At 36.1% G+C, this 21,281-nt stretch overlaps 3 protein-coding genes across 3 annotated transcripts; 2 read left to right on the top strand and 1 right to left on the bottom strand.

Moving 5' to 3' along the window:
* Window positions 1–17: 17 nt before the first annotated feature.
* LOC149735951 (coatomer subunit alpha-like) lies at window positions 18–11,349 on the top strand. Its single transcript, XM_089877785.1, has 23 exons — window positions 18–178; window positions 355–468; window positions 818–891; window positions 1,184–1,300; window positions 1,515–1,665; window positions 1,981–2,117; window positions 2,431–2,702; window positions 3,019–3,216; window positions 3,522–3,664; window positions 4,086–4,308; window positions 4,576–4,800; window positions 5,279–5,411; window positions 5,881–6,057; window positions 6,416–6,605; window positions 6,876–7,136; window positions 7,464–7,625; window positions 7,863–7,985; window positions 8,283–8,368; window positions 8,669–8,878; window positions 9,382–9,495; window positions 9,894–10,103; window positions 10,385–10,560; window positions 10,962–11,349. Exons 1-23 carry the CDS (start codon window positions 139–141, stop codon window positions 11,101–11,103), a joined length of 3,678 nt encoding a protein of 1,225 aa, XP_089733911.1. The 5' UTR covers window positions 18–138; the 3' UTR covers window positions 11,104–11,349.
* A 903-nt stretch (window positions 11,350–12,252) lies between these two features.
* On the top strand, window positions 12,253–15,266 carry LOC149735950 (uncharacterized). The gene is made up of 5 exons (XM_089877820.1): window positions 12,253–12,473; window positions 13,245–13,319; window positions 13,843–13,997; window positions 14,348–14,478; window positions 14,619–15,266. Exons 1-5 carry the CDS (start codon window positions 12,431–12,433, stop codon window positions 15,037–15,039), a joined length of 825 nt encoding a protein of 274 aa, XP_089733946.1. The 5' UTR covers window positions 12,253–12,430; the 3' UTR covers window positions 15,040–15,266.
* LOC149735949 (alpha-galactosidase MYORG-like) lies at window positions 15,115–21,232 on the bottom strand. The gene is made up of 10 exons (XM_089877797.1): window positions 20,983–21,232; window positions 20,201–20,398; window positions 18,674–18,825; window positions 18,214–18,383; window positions 18,046–18,155; window positions 17,675–17,844; window positions 16,984–17,247; window positions 16,667–16,831; window positions 16,102–16,280; window positions 15,115–15,805 (listed from the first exon to the last, which is right to left on the bottom strand). Exons 1-10 carry the CDS (start codon window positions 21,151–21,153, stop codon window positions 15,270–15,272), a joined length of 2,115 nt encoding a protein of 704 aa, XP_089733923.1. The 5' UTR covers window positions 21,154–21,232; the 3' UTR covers window positions 15,115–15,269.
* Window positions 21,233–21,281: the final 49 nt, after the last annotated feature.

The raw sequence follows: 21,281 nt of genomic DNA, 5'->3' as shown, positions 1-21,281 counted from the left end.
CAAAACTTTATAATTTTAATTTGGTCTCTTTTATTTAAATTGAAGCTAAAATAAGATTTATTTGTTGCAGCATCATTAGTTTGGTAACTGCTTTATAAGTAGTGGGTATATAAAACAGAAAGGCGAGAAATTAACGCCATGCTGACAAAGTTTGAAACCAAATCAGCTCGCGTGAAAGGTAATACACTGTTTTGACAATATTGTTTTTCTTAACTGTTGGTTTACCACATTTGTGACTGTTACAAAGGTAAAATAGTATTTATGCTTGTGGTTTTACAATTATTCCATGCACTACTAAATGTATGTTGTTGCTAAAGTATAAATGAATACCGTAAATAAGCTTTATATTTTCAGGGCTCTCATTTCATCCAAAGCGACCATGGGTATTATCCTCTTTACACAATGGTTGTATTCAACTATGGGATTACAGAATGTGCACATTGATTGATAAATTTGAGGAGCATGATGGTAAGATACTGGGAACCATGACATTGTATATGATCGATTCAGTGGCTATTCAGATTGTAAAAATGCCTGCATTTACCTTATAACTGCGCAATTCCTTGTTTGTTATCAATACTGACAAATAAACCTTATTGAAATAATATAAAATCTGCTGCCAGTTTGGGAAAACAAATTATTTAAAGAAGTGTTTAAACAGTATATAAACCCTTTTCCCATAGATATGCAAACTTTTCACTTTTCCAATCTGGTTTGCCATTTTGTCTTTTACATATCTTCAATGTGTTCAAATCTCGGTGCGATATCACTGTGCACACTTTGCAACATTTGTTAATCCTGTTACTTTATGTTTCAGGTCCAGTAAGAGGAGTTTGCTTTCACAGCCAACAACCTTTATTTGTATCTGGTGGAGATGATTATAAAATCAAGGTAAATTTACTTAATTTGTTGGTACTTACTTTTTTGTAAAGAATTATCTCCTTTTTTGAATGTATAAATATCAAAAAAGCTTGTCCTTTTATGCTATACAGCTTGGATTGCAATTTCCCCTTTTAAAAGTTTTAACCTTAAATAAATACCTGTATAACTTTTTAAAACATCACAACCCCTAGATTTGTTTCATAGAATGCAAGTCTAACTATCTCTGCCTTTTCTGCATTCAATTATTCAAATTGCCAGCTATCCATATAACATTTTTTTAATATCATGATTTCACGCACAGATCTGGAATTACAAGTTAAGAAGATGCCTCTTCACTCTTCTGGGCCATCTGGATTACATTAGAACTGCAGTTTTCCACCACGAGTACCCATGGATCCTCAGTGCTTCAGATGATCAGGTGGGGACATATTTCTGGCAATAAATTAGGATCACTATTTGTAATTCTGGACAGTTTTTGAGGCTTTTAGAACCTATAAAAGTTCGTTTTTGGTACTTATATTACAAAAAAAGCCTAAAAGGGCAATTGACCCAATTTAAAAACCTTTTTTTAAAGAAACCAATTTAACCCAAAACTGGCCACACATCTTTATAGCAAATTTTTAACACAACAGACCATTCGGATTTGGAACTGGCAGTCAAGAAACTGCATTGCTGTTCTTACCGGGCACAACCATTATGTGATGTCAGCTCAATTCCATCCAACCGATGACCTCATCGTGTCTGCTTCTCTGGATCAAACTGCAAGAGTGTGGGACATATCTGGTAAGGTTTGACATAACATTTTTTTTCCATTTTATCTGATTAACTGGACCCTTCTTTTGTGAAAACCAGGTATAAAATAACAATGCCCTTTGTGCTAGACATCTGGTTCTTGCCCGATTGTAAAAAAATCGCTTCTGTAAGCCACTTGTATTTATGTCGTAGGAAGTCATCTTTAGTTGGTCGCCCTTTTCAAACAGGATAAATCAAAATAACCAGATACAAAATATTCCTTATGTATAAAAATTAGAAGGTTTTATTTATTTTTTTAGTTTTTTCATTCATTATTTTAAAATATTAACACCCCCGCTTAAACAGGTTTACGCAAGAAGAACTTATCCCCTGGTGGTAATTCATTAGAGGAGACAGTAAGGGGAACACCTGGTTCTGCAGGTGGTCCAAGTTCCATCGAGTTGTTTGGAAGTACTGACTTCTTGGTCAAACATGTTTTGGAGGTATGTTTACAATCTACGTGTTTCTAATTTTTGTTGATTTTTTAAAAGAGAATGAATACAAAAGACAATCTTTCCCCAACTTACTATTTATAGATTGAAGTATTTTGAATACTATGCAGTTTGTAGGTTTTTATAAGATTAAATAAAATTTACAATGCAAATTACCAACAAATTTAAGAGTTCATTTTAATTCTCACGTTGCTAAAAATTTTTTGAAAATGTAGATAATCTGTCTGGATTATTATGTTTTTGCATTCAAAACAGAACATTGCTTATATTTCTCCATTTATTTCAAATTAACCTTAAATCTCAGGGTCACGATCGTGGGGTAAACTGGGCGTGCTTCCACCCCAGCCTACCAGTAGTGGTAACAGCAGCTGATGATCGACTTGTTAAACTGTGGAGGATGAATGAGTCAAAGGCTTGGGAGGTGGATTCATGCAGAGGTCATTACAACAATGTCTCTTGTTGCTCCTTCCATCCAAGACAGGACCTCATTATTAGCGCTTCCGAGGATAAATCCATCCGTGTGTGGGACATGGGAAAGAGATCAAGTATTCAGTCATTTAGAAGGGACCAAGACAGGTGGGAAGTTGTTAAATTATCCTGTAGGTATACGTTTTACTGTGATGCTGTGTGACAAGGGGAACACTGATATCTCACTAGTCGACATGTTTTATTTAGTCGTTCTATGTTTGGGTAATGGGACAGATCTGGCCTAAACCCCAGGTTCTCAACAAGGACCCTTTTCATATAGCACTGAAAGGAAACCCCTGTTGTTACTGGTTAATAGGAATTACATCCGTCAATATGCCAACATGGCTGTTAACATTATGTACAAATTACTGATAATATTTAAAAAAAAGTTTACAAAAATTTTCAACTGTAGCCATTTTTTTAGATTCTGGATTTTGTCTTGCCACCCAACTTTGAACTTGTTCGCTGCCGGCCACGATAACGGGATGGTCATATTTAAGTTGGAGAGAGAAAGACCAGCATTCGCCACCCATGGCAACATGTTATATTATGTCAAGGAGAAATATTTACGTCGTCTTGACTTCACAACAAGCAAGGACCTTCCTATTATGCAACTTAGAAGGTGGGACTGTTTTTTTTACCATATCACTTTATTTGTACAACTATACAGTATTATAGTGCCATTGTAACATATGTTCACTTAGCCCAAGGAAACAGAGACATGTAACATAAGGTATATCTAGAATTTGCCCTATTTAATAATAAAAAGCATTTTTGTTGCTGATATTTTAAATTAATTTATGGTTAAAAAAAGGATTTGACACTAAAACGTTTTCAATAATAAAAAATGCATTTTTGTTACTTAATTATATTTAAAAAAATTAAAAAAACTTGCTTATAATTTACATGCTCTTTACTCCCACCTAGTGGTTCAAAGACGAGTGTTTTTGCTCTCTCATATAATCCTGCTGAGAACACTGTCCTTGTTACATCTCGTGCGTCTAACATTGAGAATTCCCACTATGACCTTTACCAGGTTCCCAAGAACGTGGATTCTTCTAACCCTGACTGTAAGTTTAAGTTTCATTTTCATATTCTGTGTTTCTATTTTATATGGGTGAGGTCTAGTTCATGTTTAAGGTATGGATAATATAAGTTTTGTCAAACAATACTGTTATATGTGGCAAACCATTACTGAAAGGTATGCTCCCCTGGGGTAATTTAATATGTTTTTACCTTTTTAATCAGCTTTATGTATTTATTCATCCACTTTTACATTTTTTTACATTCTACTCGGCGGTTTAATGTGTTCTATTATTTTTGATCGAATTTGTTCTTTTCTTCACCACTTTTTTCACACCTTAGCACCTGAAGGTAGGAGAGCATCAGACCATTCTGCAGCGTTGCCTATAAATGCACATCTTTTTATTAAATCATTTATACTATTTTGCATTAGACCTGGTGGTTTACCCATTTGTTTATATCCTTTAGCACCTGAAGGCAAGAGAGCATCAGGCCTTACTGCGGTGTGGGTCGCTCGTAATCGGTTCGCTGTACTTGACCGAACGCACACGATCGTCATCAAGAGTTTGAAGAACGACATAATGAAGAAGATACAAGTCCCTGGCGTAGATGAGATCTTCCATGCCGGTACTGGAGCACTTTTGCTACGAAGTGCAGATGGTGTAACACTCTATGATGTGCAACAGAAGAGGTAACTGCTACTGTAGGATTTTGTTTGTTTCAAGCCTAAATCGCTAGTTTTTTACAATATGTGTGAGTAACTGAAATGTCCTTTTTTTACAAAAATACCATTGGGTATTCTGTATTCATACAAAAATGTTGTAAAAATGCCTCAGTGTTGCTTATTAAATCTTACAACCCTTCTGTATAGTTTCTTGTATTTTACAATTCCTTATAAGGGGGATTTTTTGAACAAAAGATTCATTCTACTTTTAACTCAATTGTACCCTTTCCACAGAACCCTTGCATCTGTAAAAATAGCCAAAGTAAAGTACGTTATTTGGTCAAGTGATATGTCCCATGTCGCCCTGCTTGCAAAACACAACATCGCGATTTGTAATCGGAAGTTGGAATCTCTCTCCACGGTCCATGAGAACGTGAGAGTAAAGTCTGGAGCTTGGGAGGAGAGTGGTGTCTTCATCTACACAACTTCAAACCATATCAAATACGCTCTTACTAATGGGTAAGGAATAATGTGTGTAGTGGAGTAGTAATAGATTGTTAGTCACAGATTTTTCTACTCGTATTTTTTACAAAAAAGTTACACAAAAGTGAAAATATTAATATTTAATAAAAAAATAGCAAATTGCCATGGCACTAGAGACTAGACTGTACCAATGAGTGAAGAAATAATATGTTTGCATTTCATATTGTGTTAATAGAGCAGCTATAGCTTCTGGTCGCAGATTTTTCTGCTAAAAAAATGAAATAAGAAAATCAGGAAAAAGTCATATTTTTAACAAAAAAGTTACAAAATTGTCTCAACTAAAAACCTTCAGCCAAATGGGAACCCTTCTTTTAAATGCATTTATTTGTGTCAGTGATCATGATGATATAATCATGTATATTTATTTATACCTCAATTTAGAACGAATCATGATCATATAATCACATGCATTTATACCAAATTCTCATATGATCATGATCATATAATCCTGCAGGGATCACGGCATCATACGAACTCTTGATCTTCCCATTTACATCACGAGAGTACGAGCCACGAACGTTTATTGTCTCGATCGCGAAACTCGACCGAGGGTTCTGTCTATTGACCCAACAGAGTTTAAATTTAAGGTAAAAGTTGAAATCTTCTTCAATTGTTCTTTTCTAATATAAATGTGGTAACTCTTTGTATACTTATGGCCATGTAATAAAGTTAATTTACAAACTGTGCTTATGATATATATATAATTTTTATTTATTTTTTGTATAGGTTTGTGTACCAGTACTAGCCTTTACATTTAAAAATTATGTCTATGCCAATGCTCTTTACAATATGCCAGAGGTGCACCAGTTCCAAAGGGTATACAAGGGTGCATCACAAACTTCAACAATTTTCAGCAATAATACTCAGTTTTGAACATTTTTAACAAATTTAGCCACTTTCCTACAGTTGTTTTATATGAATTCTATATCTTGCATCACTGGGAATTGCGAAACATCATTAGTTTTACGTTAAAGCAATCAGGAGTGCATGAGTCCCAAAAAAGGTTGAAGAGCACTGGTCTATGCAACAAAGTTTCATTTCAATCTTTTATAACAGATGGCGCTAGTAAACAGAAAATATGACGAGGTGTTACACATGGTTCGCAACAGTAAACTGGTTGGACAATCCATCATTGCTTATTTGCAACAGAAGGGTTACCCCGAGGTTGCTTTGCATTTTGTGAAGGATGACAAGACAAGATTCACCCTTGCTGTGGAATGCGGGGATATTGAGGTATGTGGTGATTAGAAATAAACATTTGATTTAAATATTCAATTGAATTTTGTGGCTTTGAAATATACTTGGCACATTATGTCTGCAATGATTTAACACATTTACCAAAACTACAACACCCACATGTCATTTAAACTGTGTCCGTTTGTAAAGCTGTGTTTATTCTATGTGGGTGAGGCCCTTCTTGAGGACCTGGCATTTCGGATTTAGCCTATTACCCCAGCACCCTGACTGCTTGTGTGCTTCGTTTATGCAATTTATAAATATCAAAGAGGCAGTATGATTCTATAGTTCTCTTTGAAAATAAACAGCTACAAATCAAATAAATAGCTACATTCCACCAATCCAAACATTCCAGGTGGCACTGGCTGCTGCGAAAGCTTTGGAAGACAAACAATGCTGGGAAAGACTCGCTGAAGTTGCTCTCGCATGCGGAAACCACCAAGTGGTAGAAATGGCGTACAAACGAACGAAGAACTTCGATAAGCTCGCTTTTCTTTACCTACTCACTGGAAACCTGGAAAATTTAAGAATGATGATCAAGATTGGTGAGAATGGGTTTAATTTTTTCCTATTTCTATTTCTATTTCAATTTATTCCTTTTTCTTTTAGTATTTTTTATTTTATTTCAAATTTAATTCAGCACTTTAAATTTCTATTTAAATAGAGGACTGGTGATCCTGATGCAGCAGTAGCATAATAAAAAATTATTATAGCTGTATGGTTAAAAATTGCCTTTTCTACTATTATTTCTAGGTTAAAAAAACGAAAAAAAGAGTTCTAAAATTTCTAATATACAAACCGTTCTTCCTCTTTAGCCGAGATCCGAAAAGATACATCCGGGCACTACCAGGCTGCTCTTTACCTTGGTGATGTTGCCGAGAGAGTAAAAGTCCTCCGTGGATGCGGGCAGAAGTCTCTCGCTTACCTCACAGCGAAGACACATGGATTAGAAGAGGAGGCAAGTCAGTTGGAGGAAGAAGACTCTCCTAGTGTCCCTGAGAACGCAGTTCTTCTCCAACCCCCTCCTCCTATTCAACAATGCAAAGATAACTGGCCCCTACTAACTGTCAGTAAAGGTAATAAACTGGGAGTTTATGGCATATTTTGTATTATTTATATAAGATATTTCACTTTCTGCACATCTTTTATATCTTTAATGATCAAGTACAAACTGGCCTCTACTCAAACTATCAGTAAAGGTAATATACTTGGAACTTATGTCATATTTTAAAGGTAATATGCTGTAAGTTCTATATGGCATGTTTGATTTGCTGTCAGTGAAGGTACATTCGTCTACTCTAAATCTTTAAAAATCATCCAAAAAAATCATTTAAAGGACATTTTTTTGGACACTGTTTTGATGTAAAATGCATTCCATCTTCAAAATCCTCTTCTTTCCATAGGATTCTTCCAGGAGTCCCGAGTAGGGAAGGGAGGTTCAGGTGGAGGACTTGCTGCGGATGTTGATATTGATGAAGACACAGCTGGATGGGGAGATGATGTTGATATCATCCTGGATGAGGAAGGAGCAATCGTGGATGAGGAGTTTGAGGATGCAGATGATGGTATGAAGAAATAGATAAAACCCGATTTTTTTAAATTAATTTGTTCTGAGCTCTGCAAGTTTTCTGATGGTTGTTTTTGTTGGGCGATTTTTTTCCTATTTTTAAACTAGTTTTCTGGTAGTGGGTTGCTGTTTTTACTCTTTGTTATTAACTTTTATTAATAATTAGATTAATTTAATTTTTTAAGTATGGAAACCATTCATTTTTTCCTTCCTTTATTAAATTGATGACTTTTAGGAGCAGGAGGAGAGGGAGGGGGCTGGGATGTTGATGATGATGATCTTGATCTTCCTGCTGATCTTGACATAGCTGCGGATGTTGGAGGAGAGGGAGAAGGATATTTTGTTGCTCCTACTAAAGGTAAGGTATCATCTTTTCCCAAAAAAAATAATAAAAAAAAATAAAAAAGGGTGTCTTCTTAATAAACATAAAAATATCGTCGCTTTTCATCTTAGAAATATCCAAAAATTAACATTTTATTGTATGGGTTCATACGTTTAAGTACTAAACTTTTTAAAATACAGGATAGGCTGAAATAAGAAACACATTCTCATTAAACAAATATAACTTTTTGGTTTTAATTCTTATTAAACCCATACATGTTCCATGAATTCTTGTGTTATTTTTACATCTTTTATTCATACATTATCACAACAGGAACACCTCAGTCACAAGTCTGGTGCAATAACTCCCAGTTACCTGTGGATCATATAACTGCTGGATCATTCGACACAGCATTTAGGGTAAGTGCACAAACTTCAATACTTGATATTACAGTGTGTTTTCCTTGATATAAATATACTTGCTGTTGCTGCCAGGTGCCAGCCATATTTAAGGTTCAAATCTTCTGGGAATTTTGATGACGTTCTATTTAGGTCAACTTCAATAGGATATGCCCTTAGATGTAAAAAAAACACATTTTTTAACAAATATTTTTTACACATTTTAAAATTTTACTTAAAAAGATATATTCGAAAAAGCATTTTAACAGATTACTTTACAAACCTCCCAAAAGCCATTTTTAAATCTTTTTTCGTTCCCAGCTTCTTCAAGACCAAGTTGGCGTTGTAGATTTCAAACCTTACAAGCAGCTATTCTTGCACACGTACGCCCGTGCACGCAGTGCATTCACCGCTGTACCAGGTATACCCCCTATGTTTGGCAACCCACATCGAAACTGGAGGGAGGCCGGAGCAAAATCGGGGTTACCGGTTGTTGGGCTTACCCTCGCTACCCTCGCTGCAAGGCTACAGGTTAGTTGATTAAAATTGTTTTTACTTTATGTCCTCAACTTTATTACAAAGTTAGTTGCTTTAAAATTTCACATAAAAATGAAATAATTAGTATATGTATAGCCACCATGCTCTAGTCACTATTATAGGCAAGTTGCTTTGAAATTAGCAATGTTTTTTATAAAGTTTTTTATAAGAAGTACATATGTATCTGTACATACATACTGTTTTTATTTTTTTACAAGTTTTTTATAAGATGTAAAAAAATAATAACAGCATGTATGTACAAATACATATGTGCTTCTAAACCCTTGAATGTAAAAGAATCTATGAATAGAGTAGACACATTCCTGTGTTTGCGTTTCTTACAACTTTTTGAGCGCACAAGTTATTTTTTAAGAACTGTCTTTAGTCTTAATGTACTTCTAATAGGTGTCTCAAAAAGACAAATTGCTAAGCAATACTGCCATCTATTTTAACCCAAAAATCTCTAGTTCAATTATTAATTTATTAATTATTACCAGGATGCTTACAAACTAACCACGCAAGGTAAATTTGAGGATGCCATCGTTAAATTTCGTGAGATATTACTTTCTGTACCACTGCTGGTGGTAGATAACAAACAAGAAATAAATGAGGTAAAAAATAATCTTTTAACGGCTCATCTAGTATGAAAAACTTAAGGTATTTCTGACGTTTCGTTTGCCAATCTTAAATTTCTTTAATAGGTGTATGTATCAATGTGTCCATGGGCAAACATTTAATTAGCATTACTTTAACCCAGTAGTCACTAATCTAATGGGTTGTAGGTAACTTGTAGCACTCTGGGTGTCGTAGTAATTGGCAAACTCCCACCAAATCTAAGTTACAATGGTAGCTCCTGCTGTAGGACTTCAAACACATAGAACAGAATACAACTTCCACTTTTAAAACATTTCACCCACCCCAGGCACAACACTTCATGCCATCCTACCAATCCAACCAAATAGAATAATATAAAACTTGCAATTATAAACCTCCCTAACCCCTTAACCAGGCACAGCAGCTCATCACTATATGTCGTGAGTATTTGGTTGGTCTATCCATGGAACAGGAAAGGAAAAAACTTCCAAAATCGAACTTGAAAGAACAAATGAGGATCTGTGAGATGGCTGCATACCTTACACACTGTCAGTGGCAACCTGTACATTTAATACTCGCACTAAGGACAGCTCAAACTGTTTTCTTCAAGCTCAAGAATTATAAGGTATTTTAGGTGATAATATAGATTGTATAATACTAGAATGTTTTAAAGAAGTTTGCAATATGTGAATATTATAAAACAAAAAATAGGACTTATTGAAATTATGAGAGAAAAATATGCAAGAAAAATATGCAGAGTAACTTATTAAAAAATAACTCAAATAACAATTAAGTGAACAATTCCTCATCTTTATGAGAAACGAGAAATTTTGAGTAAAAAAACCTCATGAAAAAGTAACCCATAAAAAGTTAACCTATAATTAAATTGACATTTTTTCATCACAGAGTGCTGCGATTTTTGCTCGTCGATTATTAGAGCTTGGTCCGAAGCCCGACGTTGCATCCCAAACAAGAAAAATTATCGCTGCCTGTGACAAGAACCCAATTGACACCCATGAACTAAGATACGACGCGCATAACCCCTTTGATATTTGCGCTGCTTCCTATATTCCTATATATAGGTAGGTTTTTAGTGTTTTATTTCCTTTTTTTAAATAAGAGTGCTGCTATTTTTACTCATATATGTTGTAGATTGTAAAAGCATTTGGTTTTGCAGTGCATTTAAATGCTGAAAATTAAGTCTGAAAATTATCACCATTTTTGTATCTTAGGTTGTTTCTAAATCATTTCGTTTTGCAGTGTATTTTAAATGATTAAAATTTAGTATAAAAAGTATCACCTTGTTTCCAATTGATGTAGTGCTATTTTTACACACAATTGCCGTAAATTTCCAAAGCATTTGGTTTTGCAGTGCATTTTTAGTCTGAACAATCCCACATATTTATATGTAATGTTTTTTGCTGAATTTCGTTTTGCAGTGCATTTTAAATCACCTTTTAATATATTCAATGTTATTTTTCAGGGGTAAACCCGTTGAGAAATGTCCGCTAAGTGGAGCGTGTTACGACCCAGATTTTAAGGGTGAAGTCTGTAGAGTCACAACTTGCACGGAGATAGGAAAAAGCTGCATGGGCTTGAGAGTCAGCGCTATACAGTTCCGCTAAATAGCCCTTTGGATATCCCTGTTTTCTTCTTGAGATATATATGTACAGCACGTTATGCCTTGATCATTTTGTCCCTATTTAAACTCTTGTGCAATTTGGTGCATTCTGCTATAGCAAGCAAGGGGGACTGTAGAAATTCAAGATTCCTAAAGAAAGGCGTGACTTAAACCATATTATGTGGTGTTTATTGCTTGTATGATTTGCGCATAGTATGAATCTTAATAAAATATATAACGACCGGAAAAATTGGGCAGTGTTTGGTTGGGTCCTGATAGATGAAGATGGCACACCAAGTTAAAAGTTTTCCTATTAATATTTAAGTCTTATAAGGATGCAGGCCATCGGATTGATCAGATTTATACCAAGGTTATTGCATTACCTCAACACTGAGATTGCAATAATGCTTTTAATACTCTACGAATGCGAAGACTTCTTGACCATTTCAAGGTTATAGTACATCTAGAACAGTGCTCTTCAACCTTTTTTGGGTTTGTGAACCCCTAAAGTTGTTGCGACAAACTCATGCACCCCTGATTGTTTTAACGTAAAACTCATGACGTTTCTCGATTACCAGTGATACAAGATATAGAATTCATATAAAAAAAACTGTAGGAAAGTGGCTAAGTTTGTTAAAAATGTTCAAAACGAATATTATTGCTGAAAATTGTTGAAGTTTGTGATGCCCCCTTGTATACCCTTTTGTTCTGGTGTCCCCCTGGCATATTTTGGTGCACCCTAGCACAGTGCACACCGGTTGAACAGCACTGATCTAGAATTTTATGAGTAGTTTTTGAGTTAGACTGTACAGAGCACAGACGAGTTGTTTGTTCATAACTTGCTCATGAATATCAACCGTACAGTGACTTAGTTGAAAATGGACCACACCTACGAACATGACACAAACTGATTAAATAGTAAAAGGATAAGTTTCTCTCTGGTCAACTCTACCAGAGAGGAAGTTTCTTTTAACGGTATTGCTGTATTATACACTACATCATTGCAATAAAAGCACCCGCGCAATTGTGCACGTACGAACTAATATGTAACTCTGTTATTGTTTTACCACCGTTTTTTATCTTTTCAGGCACAGTTTGGAATACAACAGATTAGTATTCGTTGGTACGCCCCTTTTATCTTTTCAGGCACAGTTTGGAATACAACAGATTAGTATTCGTTGGTACGCCCCTTTTTACCGCATAGGAAAAGGGCACATCGTGTGGGTCACGTGATCGCTGTTTGGCGGGTAAACTGTGTTGTTAATGAAGTTGTCAAATTTTCTGTTTGTGTTGCGAGTTTTTGGATATAATCTTTGCTTTTAGATGAAAGTATGGTACGCACAAAAGCGACAGTGAACTCTGCAGCTTTTCGAGGTAATTTTTATGCTTTGAAATAATTTGCAATTCTTAAACATTGTTGTTTTATTATTTTTTTGTTTAATGGAGGTATTTTTTACACATGGGACTATACAAAGAAGACGGAAATTTTTTTCCGCTAGAGGCGGTAATTATTTAAATTAAAAAATACGGAAAAACGAACAAAACAGCACTACAAAGTGTTAATAAGTGTAAAACAAATTAATTAAATAATAAAAATACCTTTCTAAATACATAAAACACTAGTAAGAACATATTTCCCACATTAGGTCGGGTATATACGCTCTTTCGTTGTCTTTACTGTCGTCGAGTCTGTGGTGTAGCGGTTTGCGTGTGGTCGTAAACTCTCTTTGTTTCACTTTTACCGGGTTCGATTCCCGCACAGTGGAATACTTTTATTATATTTTTTTTCCAAGTTTTTTTTTGTTTGACGAGTTTGGGGTTAGGAGTTGGGGGTTAGGGGTTAGGGGTTAGGGGTTAGGGGTTAGGGGTTAGGGGTTTATATCTTATGTGTATATAAACCGTGAAACTAACTGCTCCCCATAAAATAGAGAAACGAATTTGTCATCGCCTTCTAGCGGAAAATTTTTTCCGTCTTCTCTGTATAGCTCCATGTATTTTTTACCCCAAATCGTCCAAAAAATATGTTATTTGCAGCGAATGACAAAGTGTCGTACAAGTATTTCATGCAACACATTAGATTTTTTCTGTTTATAATAAACTTCTATTTTAACAGCAAGAAATAACCTATTTGTTTTTATATCAAAGCATCAGCGGCAAAGGCGCCAAGGAAAAATGTTGCAGCACCAAGCAGATCATCAGCTTTTGAAATTGGTTCACCAGGTATACACTGAATAAAGCTTTTTATACGTGTATGTTCCTATGGTGAAGCAAATATTGAATAACATGTGTGTTGGTAATTTGTAATCAGACACAAGGGGTGTGTAGAGGAAACCACCTGTGTTATAACTACTGTCGTTTTCCACCTCGGAAGGGTAAAAATTTGGTGCTGGTGAAGAATCTCCCCCCCCCCTTATTTGCTAACCACTAACCCCTAGGTTAGGGTATGGTAGTTAGTGGATATGGAGTTAGTGGTTAGCAAATAAGGTGGGGGGGTCTTTTCACTAGCACCAAAAATATTACATTTATTGAACTCCTAAATAACTTGCATTAATAACAAACAACAATCTAGGTAATTAACATCTAAATAGTTTCATGTGTGTTACTAAAAATAAAATCCTCTTGTAACTCGCGTGTTGTGTGAAACAGAACACATGTGTTGTAAGAACAGTAGTTTTTCCGCCCCATGAAGATAAAACCAGTTACATTCATATTCTCATTACAAATACCATCCCATCCAATATAGCTGGTAAAAAGAACCAGTCAGTTGGAGGCAACCCTGTGTGTCAACGTCCAACCCCAGACTGGCAGAAACCAATCGCAAGTTTCTTCACAACAAAACTACCTTCTGCAAAGTCAAATGGAGATACGGACTTAGTGGAAAAACTTTTCGAACCAGTGGTATGATTCTGTCTGTTTTTTTATCTGCTTTTTAAGTGTATATATATATTTGTTTTGCCGGTAAAAAGTAGATAGCTCTTCATTTTACCAGTTTTTATCATATATTATATATTAAACCTAATTTGTTGTTCTATTTCTGTTCTATGTGGGTGAGGTCCTTATCACGAACCAGATACTTATTACTTAATAAATTTGTGGTTGCCAATTTAAAATCTTTTTTTTCAGTTTCGCATCAAATTGCTTCTAAGTTGCTTTTTTTCTTAGCCCCTTTTTATGCACAAAACTTTCTAGCCAAATTTTACCTACACTACTACTACCAATAGGCAGTTCACTCATTTTATTCATTAAAGGATAAAGAGACCTCTGACGAACCAGAAAAGATGGAAACATCAGATGACAAAGAAAACCAAAACCCTGAAGTTTCAGATGAAGCTGGACCTTCTACTAGCAGGCCGACTAAAACTAAAAGAAGACGCATACTGTGAGTTGTATATTGTGTAAACTACCTATAATGTAGAGATCCTATTCAGATAAGCTGATCGAAGATATTGTTGAAACTTTTTTGTTTAAGGATCAAGTTTCAAAAAGTATTTCAAACATATTTTGTTTTTGGCCGTTTAGCACCATACAGGAATCCGATTCGGAGACAGAAGAAGTGCTTTCCGGTGAAAAACCATCCACTTCTGGTGAACAACCATCTACTTCTGGTGAAAAACCATCTACTTCTGGTGAAAAACCATCCACTTCTGGTGAAAAACCATCTACTTCTGGTGAACAACCATCTACTTCTGGTGAAAAACCATCCACTTCTGGTGAACAACCATCTACTTCTGGTGAACAACCATCTACTTCTGATGAGAAACCATCTACTTCTGGTGAACAACCATCTACTTCTGGTGAACAACCATCTACTTCTGGTGAACAACCATCTACTTCTGATGAGAAACCATCTACTTCTGGTGAACAACCATCTACTTCTGGAGAACAACCATCTACTTCTGGAGAACAACCATCTACTTCCAAAACAAACACAGATATATAGTCAGACAATGAAAAAATGAGCTTTTCTTAGTTTAAGTGAGCTTTAAAACTAAATGTGCTTTTGTGCTTGATGAACCTTAGTTACCAAAGAATTTATGAAAGTTGCATCATCGTGCCTTTATCCATCTGCTGCTACTTGCAACTATACCCCTTGTCGTACAACGAGATCATATTTTGTACACTGCCTTTTATATGCCTTCTTACAATACAATATAACACGTTGCGAAAGGGTCATTTACTCGACTCCAAAATTAACTCCCACCACGAAATTTCATTCAGTTCGATTTTGTAATCAAACAACGTCACACCCCCTAAGAGCAATTCCCTCTCTCTTAACTTGTCTTTCCAAAAAATCCTTAGCACCCCGTCTCTCCACAACGGACCAGGCAAATAAATATCCCGAGACCTTGTCGCGTTATCTAAAATCGGAGCCACCAAGTACTTATCCCCGACCATAAACTCGTCGTCGTATTTAAACGCCTTACGGTCGTTAGAAGTCGCCCACCAAATGGGGCGAATCGGACCTAAGTCTTCATCTCCATTCACATATTTCTGCGACGAAGAGACAATTTCATCAAAAACAACATTCTCATGCAACTGTACATAATACTGCGCTAGCTTCACGGTCTCATCGTCGTACTGCCACGGACAAATGGAAAACTGCATGGAAGGCAGGAATGCAGTTACTTCAAGCCATCGAATGTAAAGTTCCTTTTCAGGCAACGGAGAACTATGGAACCCATCCGAACCTTCTCCGTATGCGTTACCTATCAAATATATGGGACCAATTTATAAACTTTGAAAAAGCTATAGTTAAAGTATGTCTTGTTTTCATATAGTAGGGTGGGGGGGGATGGGGGACACCTTTAGCACATAATATCTAAATAAACCGACCCTGTTTTGAACAATTAGCAACGGTATATAGAAGTCGTAAGGGTACGGTTTTTAAATTCTTTGAACGTTCTTCGTTAATTGTCAAATGGAACACGAAAAGAGAATGAAAACATGTCCCATCTCCACCCTACTAAGTTGAGTGCTTTAAAAAATCGGTACAAGCTTATACCTCCTATCATGTCGGGTAGGATATATGGATAGCCGAGCATACTGAACGTTAATGCAGTCGAGACAAGCGTCTTAATTCCTTTCGCTTTCGACCAGTTTGAGTCTTTGTCCATCATTCGCACAAAGACAGGTAAATGCTGGTTGTTCCAGGAGGCTCTGAGTTCTATCTGTGTACCGAGCCTACATTGAATACGGTGATGCTGAGTTATAATAGCTTCGTAGTGCAATTTACGCATTATGCATTGCGCGGAAAATGCTGCATGTAATTTCTGGCTTATATATAGGTATTTGGCAAGTTACTATTATATGGTAACTATGTTGCGTTCAGTTATTTTTAATTTTTGTTATATGGTAAAAAGGTAAGGGGGGATGGGAAACCTTTAGCACATAATATCAAAATATTCTGATCGTGTGTTAAACAATTTACAACGGTCTATGGGAGTCGTGAAAATATGTTTTTATATTTCTTTCAATGTTTTTTATGTTTACTACCAAATATGACAAGAAAATAGAATGAAACGGTAAACCATCTTACCCCACAGTATAATAAAAGAAACTCTACATACCTTGCCGCACACTCTGAGTAATATTGCGTATAAGATCCGAGATTATCCAGTGTTTCGTGTGTTCGGTAATCCGTAACAGCTGTTATATAGTTAATCTCGCCTGCGTCAAATTTAAACGAGTCAACTCCATAAGTGCTTCGTACTTTTTCCAGAAGGCTGTAGTACCTATTGGTAAATATTTGTTGTTTAAAGTTTAGTTTTGCGGGCATAAAGTGTTGAAAACAGAACACCTGTAATATAACGACTATTTCGTTGCTCTGCGAGGATAAATAAGTTACATTCATTCCCACTTTCATATTTTCTTCAATTCAACTAACCAGTCACAAGCTTTCGGGTTGGTAAAATCAATCGATGATCCTATACCGTTCCACCACGCCACCTTTCCGCTTGTATTTGTCCCTCCGTTCATCACAAAGTAACCATTCTCGTCCCCCGCTGCATAATTCTCGGAAAATAGATTGACGAACGGCGTCACCCAAGTAGTAACACGGAATCCTGAATTGTGAAGCTTTTTAATCATTCCGCTCGCGTCAGGAAACTTGGTTACGCTAAACGTATGGTCTCCGTAGTTTTTCTCATACCTGTTAATTGATAAGGTAATGTAAAGATTACTCTTGGTCTAGATTTTCAAGTTACAGATTAGAAAATTGACCCCGTCGTTAAAACAAGGGTGTTTTGCTCACACATCGCACCCGCTTATATGAGTTACCATATGTATAGTGGAGTGGGGGGAGATGGGACACCTTTAGCACACAATATCCTAATATCCTGGTCGTGTTTTAAACAATTAACAACGGTCTATGAAAGTCGCGAGGGCAAGGTTTTATAAATATTTGAGTGTTCTTTGTTTACTACCAAAATGTACGAGAAAATAGAATGAAAAGGTGTCCCATCTTCCCCCATCCTATATACTATATATTACTTTACGGATGTTGGTTTTCGTCATCGCCGTAAACGTAAATAACTAAACACTAATTTAGATGTAAAGTTTTCTGTTTTACCACCCACCCGTCGTCTATTTCAATCTGACTGTTGGAGAAATTATACTTCAATATTTCGTCCGCGTATTGCAACACTACTGTCTCGTTGATTCCAACCTTGTACCTCGCCCATGTAGACCAAATAGGAGATCGGATCATTCGCAAGTCAGGGATTGATGTCGGTCTTTTAAAATATTTCTGAAAATTGTAAACATACTTCATGTTAAATAAAATATGAATGAATGAAACTTGCATTGTTCTCGCAAGGGGGAGTGACGGTCGTTAAAACACGGGTGCGATTTTATCACACACCTTGTGCCCGCTAACGAGTTTATTACACGTGTAACTTTGTGGGTAACTTAAAGGTAAAATGCGCCTAATTATTAACCCAGTATATACCTGAAGAATAGCTGCGTGCGCCCGTTGTGGCGAATCGCTTAAGCAGACGGTGTATTTGAGTATAGGTTCTGCGTTTGATTTCTTAGGCTTGTATGGCTCGATGTATGCACCTGTAAAATAATGTAGTTTTATTTGTTTAACGGTTATTAACTCTTCCAGACACTTTACCTTTAAAACAGATCTGCTGTTTTTCGATGCTCACGTGCAATGGTACTCTTGGTTCCACGTAAAGTGCGACACCTTGCGACGAGAGCCAGTATCTCTCTAATACTGAACCAAACTGTTGCGGGTCCGAAAACATGTCCCCGGATAAGTAAAATGACATTTCCTTGTACCAACTGCGAAAAGGGCAGTCGTTTATCCATCAATGAATACAATATTATTTAAACTTTCAATCATATATTACAAAAAAAACAAAAATATAAATACTCACAAAGTTACATACGTGGTAACTCGTATAAGTTACATACGTGGCAACTCGCGGTCACAGGGTGTATGAAACAGAAACCCGTGTTATAACGACTACCGTTGCTTCGCCAAAGGAATATCCGTTCAAAAGCGTGTCTACATGTATTTATGTATAGTCTCATAGCCTACTCAATACACACCGAGTATGCCACAATATTACCTGTTAATGGGCCAGGATTGATCATACATCTCAGCACCCCCAAACCAATCTTCTGCCCCAGAAAATGGGAAACAATTGGTCGCTGTTACGTCATCATGGTCACTTGTCCACGTTGTTTCGTAGCAAGCTGATGTTTCTTCACTTGCGGTCGTCTGTGACATTAGTTATACGTAGTAGGGTGCGGTAGAATAGTCCACATGTTTATTCTTTTTAGCACATAATATCTAAATATCCTGATGCTGTTTTAACAATTAACAACGGTCTATGGAAGTCGCGAGGATACGGTTTTATATTTCTTTGAATGTAATATATTCTGTTTAACCAAATAGGAAAAGAAAATAGAATGAAAAGGTGTCCCATCTTCCCCTACCCTACTATACCAGTTTAGAATGCGTCTGGGGTGGTCTCGGCCTACACTTGTTGTTAATATTAGTCACGTTCATTCTTTAAGAATCTCTCGTCGCCGTTAAATAAGTTTACAATCCTCATAAAACCTGGCGTGCTGTTGGACTGTTATATGGCGGTTTTCGTTTATTCTGTGGATGTTAAGCGCGTCACTGCCGCGTACGTGGTTGCTTTTATAGATCACTTTGAAATTTTGTGCTGATTCACTTTGACAGTTTAATAACCACTTCCGTTTACCTTTTAGCGGATACGAATTACATGGACGCACCGTGCGTGTATATATATGTAATATATCTTATAATATCTCCCGTGATAAAACTTATGTTCAGTAGAATTGTCTTAAAAATTAATTTTATTTCCTACGCCTTAGTTAATAAAAAATAGTTAAAAATAAATTTCTATGGTCTAAAGTTACTTGACAGTGAGCATAGGGTAAATGTCACCTGCCGTCAATGGAAAATCTGTATGGAGTTAGCGTGGTTGAGACGGGACACCTTGGCACATATTATCCAAATATCTTGATCGTGTTTTAAGCAATTGAGAACGGTCTATGGGAGTCGTGAGGATACGGTTTTATAATTCTTTGAATGTTGTTCGTTTAGTACCAAATAGGAAAGAAAATGGAATTAAAACGTGTCCCATTTCCCCCCACCCTTACTTATACAGTGGGGGAAGTGGAAGCCTTTTGCACATAATATCATCCTATCTTCCTAATTCAAAAAGAATACTAACTCTCTTCTTCGAGTCATTGTGATATTGTTACATAATTAAGTAAATATTGTTTGCCACCAATAAATGTGGAATAAACGAGCATGAAAACACGAAACATCTTTTCCCAACCTAATATATTGTAGGGTTGGGAAAGATGGGGCACCCTTTCATTTTATTTTCTCGTCCCATTTGGCAGTAAACAAAAAACATTCAATAAATTATAAAACCGTATCTTCGTGACTCCCATAGACCGTTGTTAATTATTTAAAACACGATCAGGATGTTTGAATATTATGTGCTAAAGGTGTTCCGTCTCCCCTTATAATAAAAATTCCAGCGCAGACTAATGTCAGCAGATTAAAAAAAACAACGGAATATAACAGAACTGTAAAATATCACTTTTACATTTACCTCTAATTTCGTCACTGTAAAACCGACGTTTACTGGTTTATCTTTCGTCGCTAGCTCACACTGGTAACAAATAACGAATGCACCGCCGTTGTTACAAGGTGCTTTTATATGCATAGGATTAGCGTCAAGTCCTCTCCCATCTTCAGCTTGGTTAAGAAAAGTTGTGAAAACGACTTGATTTTCCCTGCTGTAGTAAACCTGTTATAAACAGCAGCATTGAACGTGTTTTCCTTGTTTGTTCTGGTACACAAAATGAATGAATTAACTTATTGCTTTAACCTCGCGTGGTTGGAAAACGACAGTCGTTATAACACATGTGTTCTGTTTCATAGGCCTACACCTCGTGGCAACTTACGAGTTACCACGTATGTTACTTTGTGGGTACAAGTATGCCCAAATGTTTACAAGTCAAAATGTTTGTTCAAAAACACTGTTTTAAGAGTATCGTCGTGTGTGTCCTATAGGCAGAAGTTTCATAAGGTAAGACCTTATACTTGTTCTGTCCGTTTGTACATATATAGTCAAGTTACCGAGTAAATTCGAAATACAGTCTTGGGCTAAACAATATTGTTTTGTTGATAACATAACAGAACAACGCAGCATTGTTTACACAGTTATAATTTTACAATAATATTAATTTTTTGTGTTAATAAAATAAGAAGCTTTTTTTCTAACACAAGTGCAACCTATGTGTTAACAATAATACAACCAAAAGTGGATCAACATAATGTTCAAAGGATTGGCTTTTGACAACTATATTAAAAAAATCTCAAAAAACTTACTCGTTGATTTTCTGGATCAAAGTAGACTGGAAACTTTTCTTTCGGTATATTTTCTTGCTGCTCCGGCTGTTGGTTGTAAACTACAAGAAAACTCGTCCCAATTGCAGTCAAGACGATGCCACATGCTAATATAATTCCAGTTACAGTCCAAGCAACAGCTCTTTTCTGCATATTGTTTTTATTCTAAAAACGCAGCCAGAAAAATCCTCCGTTGGGTGCTGGTATCTAGCATGCTTCTGATTACTTTATTTACGAGTTTATTGGTTAATGTTTAATCTGCTATTTGGTACCACGATAAA

This window comes from Ciona robusta, chromosome 5 (assembly GCF_009617815.1).
Source record: "Ciona robusta chromosome 5, ASM961781v2".
In the NCBI taxonomy this organism is placed as follows: Eukaryota; Metazoa; Chordata; class Ascidiacea; order Phlebobranchia; family Cionidae; genus Ciona; species Ciona robusta.
The sequence above is the reverse complement of the archived record's forward strand: the minus strand, read 5'-3'. Positions and strand labels throughout refer to the sequence as shown.